We start from the raw sequence: 3,323 nt of genomic DNA on the forward strand, positions 1-3,323 counted from the left end.
TGCTACCCTGCGAGCAGAGGCCCTTCGATCTTCCTAGATAAGTCGGGAAGAGGAAGGGACCTCTGTCAGCCGCCTCGACTTTCTTTGATTTGCCGCTCATCCACCGAAACGGATGAGTCAGTCCGGTTTGAAACCAGTTTTATCCATTTTGGCACAGTGCGCATGTGCCTTCCTAGAAATTGCTGACTAAATGCACGCCCACAGTACACCTCATACACTCGTGAGATTCAAAACAATGGCGGAGGTTTCAGGCATTTCTCTTTTGAAAGATGTATTTGAGAAAGCAGTGAAAAATGCATTGGGAAGAGTGAATACAAGTGGAATATGCTATCTCTCACAACACCAGTCGAAGGCCTTGTTTAATTTAGTGTGTGGTAAAGATTCTTTTGTCTGTTTGCCAACCGGCCATGGCAAATCGCTAATTCACCAACTCTGTCCCGTTGTTGTCAAAGAACTTTTTAGCATTAGATTGAAACAGTTCCAGAGGGACCCGTTAGTTGTTGTTGTCTCTCCGCTAAATTCTCTCATCGAGGATCAAATAGGATCCTGTGGAAAACTGGGCTTGAAAGCGTGCAAAGTGGACTCGGAAAGCCTCGAAAAGCTGAAGGACTCCTGCGACTTTGAAATTTTGTATGCAAGCCCCGAGATATTTGACGATCAAGAAGCCAGATCGCTACTTCAGCAGTACAGCGCTAGACTCGTTGGAATTGTTATCGACGAATCTCACTGTATCGTGCATTGGTAAGATTTTAAATTTTGAAAGTTTTTTTTTTCCTATTCGTTCCATACTAACTTGTTATGATCCTCTCTCGTGCACGTGTTTCTCGAGTGGGATCTTCTCTCTTAGAATTGACATCTGCACGGTCGATCTCTAACGTATTGATATTATTACGTTTTCTTTCTGTTACCATAAAGCCTGAACAGATATGTGAATAAAAGGTGGCTTTGCACAATCAGATAGCGTTGATTATTCACCTGATTGTTATTTACAAACTAGACTTTAAGTATATCTGTTGTCAGAATATCTTCATAACAACCTTTCTAATTTTAGGGGAACTGGCAACAAGAGAGAGCAACCCTTCAGGGAATCTTATGGCAGTATAGGTCACCTCAGAGTCTTTACTAAGGCACCATTTCTGTGCATGACTGCCACAGCGAGCCTAAAAATAAGAAGCAAGATTATAAAACTGCTCAACATGAGAAACCCCAAGGTAATAAGGCAATCACCAGACAAGAAAAATATCTCTTACCATGTTGAAAAGGCAAAAGAATTGGATGAAACTTTTGAGTGGATTTTGGATTTGTTTTCTTCCTGCATCGCAGAAATTCCGAAAACAATTATTTACTGTAGATCATTAAAGGACTGTGGAGAGATCTACTCATTGTTTGACGAAATAGCTACCCATTCTGAAGCACCAGTTGTCTCCATGTATCATAGTAAGACGCCAGAGAAAATTAAGCAAAAAGTACTCTCATCTCTCTTGGAAGAGGATGGTGACTGCTGCATTGTTATCGCAACAAGTGCTCTTGGGATGGGTGTGAATATTCCCAATATCCGACAGATCATTCATTATGGTGCTGCATCTGATTTGGAAAGTTATGTGCAAGAAGTTGGTCGTGGTGGTAGAGATGGACAGCCTTGCAAGGCAATACTGTATTACCGGCCATTCCATCTTGCTCATTGTGATGAGCACATGAGAAATTACTTAAAAAACACAGACAAACAGTGCAGGAGGGATCTTCTGATGAACTATTTTAAGGAGAAACCTAAATGTCAAGCATGACTGTTGTGATGTTTGCCTAGCGGCCTGCATATGCTGCGTGTGCAACGCTCTTGAAAAGCCATCTGATGTGACACCACCAAATGAGACGGTTGAAATGGCAACTGTGGTTCGGCAGGTCCAGGAAGAGGACAGAGAATTTCTCTATGAAATGCTTAAAGACATAAAAATTAATACAGAATCACCTACCTCTGTGCTGGGTAGTGCTGGACTTCTTTTTGAACTTGGTGAGCAGGTTTTAGAGGCTGTTGTAAGTAAGTGCGAATATGTATTTTCAGTATCTTTTATCATGGACAACTTTCCTATTTTCAGTGAAGAAATGGCAAATGAAATTTTGATTATCTTTGATGAAATATTCAATGACATTGACATGGCCGAGTTTCTTTCTAGTATGGACCAAAGTGTTATAGATGACATGTCTTTCCTTGATGTTGACAAACAAGCATCTGGATTTACCGATAGTGATACCTATCACAGTGACTGATTTACATTTACATTTATATTATTTTAATAAAACAAGGCAAATAACGTAACCATGTTTAGTCCTAGACACATCTGTGCCTCAGATATACACAAACTAAAACTGACAGGAATTTTTTTCAAATTACTTTTTTTGGCCCTGATATCGACATACCTTATTTCCACATTAAGTCCACGTTTGTTATAGTTCCAATTTGATGCTGATAACTCAGCTAAACAGATGATCCCTTTTTTTGTAAGACTCAAATTGAGATTTCATGCTGCTGGGTATGAAACTAGAAATCAAGGAACCAAACAACCAGGTAATCTTGTATTTCTGGTTTCTTTGAAAGTACCCTGCAGGGGTAATGTGGGTAGTTCTAAGACAAATCCCCATCTCCTGACCCTTATTCCATTAGTTGTTCTCATATTGTTGATGAAAGAAAAAAAAGGGAGCTGAAGCCTCTGGTTGAGCTGAAAAGTTTAAGGTCATAGCTGACTTGTTTTGAGCCTGCATTAATTTAGGATTAGACAACTGTGGACGGTTTTTCAAAGGCTGTTCAGCACTAACTTGGAGTGAAATTTTTATCTCGGTCTATTTTCAAGGGTTCACTAATGTTCACTATTTTTGTAGAGCATACAATCTTCAAACTGTGCACAGAAAGCATTACACTTATGCTGAGAAGCTTTTGAATGTACATTCAAATTGTGCACTACCCCTGGGTTATCTTAATCTTAATCATGCCTGGAACGACCAAGTCCTGGATTAAGATCTGAGAGTGTAATTTGATTTCTAGATACTCAAACACCAGAAAATGTTTACCCTAGGTTAGCACCAAAAAACAGCTCTGACAATCAAGGAACATATCATTGATCAACAGGTTATACTTGTCTACACAGATATCGGTTGTGCCTGTGCCATTGGCGTTTATGTCTGTTGATCCACTGATGTGTGGACTTTTTGTGAAGGACACAAAAAATGTTTCTCTGCAACTTTGGGAAAGCTTTGTATTCCCGGCCAACAGTATGCTTGAATGCTTTACTCTTGTGATGAACTTGCTCTAAAATGTTTGAGAAAACCCT

The 3,323-nt window shown here is 39.8% G+C and overlaps 2 protein-coding genes across 2 annotated transcripts in view; one reads left to right on the top strand and one right to left on the bottom strand.

Annotated features, from left to right (window-relative positions):
* Positions 1 to 220: 220 nt before the first annotated feature.
* LOC137989486 (ATP-dependent DNA helicase RecQ-like) lies at positions 221 to 3,095 on the top strand. The gene is made up of 2 exons (XM_068835298.1): positions 221 to 741; positions 1,052 to 3,095. The coding sequence occupies exons 1-2, from the start codon at positions 236 to 238 to the stop codon at positions 1,782 to 1,784; spliced, it is 1,239 nt and encodes a 412-aa protein (XP_068691399.1). The 5' UTR covers positions 221 to 235; the 3' UTR covers positions 1,785 to 3,095.
* A 22-nt stretch (positions 3,096 to 3,117) lies between these two features.
* Positions 3,118 to 3,323, bottom strand: part of LOC137989488 (uncharacterized) — a 7,065-nt gene continuing 6,859 nt past the window's right edge. Inside the window, exon 5 of the mRNA XM_068835301.1 lies at positions 3,118 to 3,323. This exon is cut by the window's right edge and continues 963 nt beyond it. Coding sequence (XP_068691402.1) covers positions 3,123 to 3,323 — 201 coding nt within the window. The 3' untranslated portion in view covers positions 3,118 to 3,122.

Source organism: Montipora foliosa, unplaced genomic scaffold (genome assembly GCF_036669935.1).
Source record: "Montipora foliosa isolate CH-2021 unplaced genomic scaffold, ASM3666993v2 scaffold_460, whole genome shotgun sequence".
NCBI lineage: Eukaryota > Metazoa > Cnidaria > Anthozoa > Scleractinia > Acroporidae > Montipora > Montipora foliosa.

Coding starts and splice junctions, on each gene's coding strand:
- LOC137989486 (XM_068835298.1), top strand. CDS start 236: ATGGCGGAGGTTTCAGGCATTTCTCTTTTGAAAGATGTATTTGAGAAA. Junction 742..1,051: donor TCTCACTGTATCGTGCATTG/GTAAGATTTTAA, acceptor TTCTAATTTTAG/GGGAACTGGCAACAAGAGAG.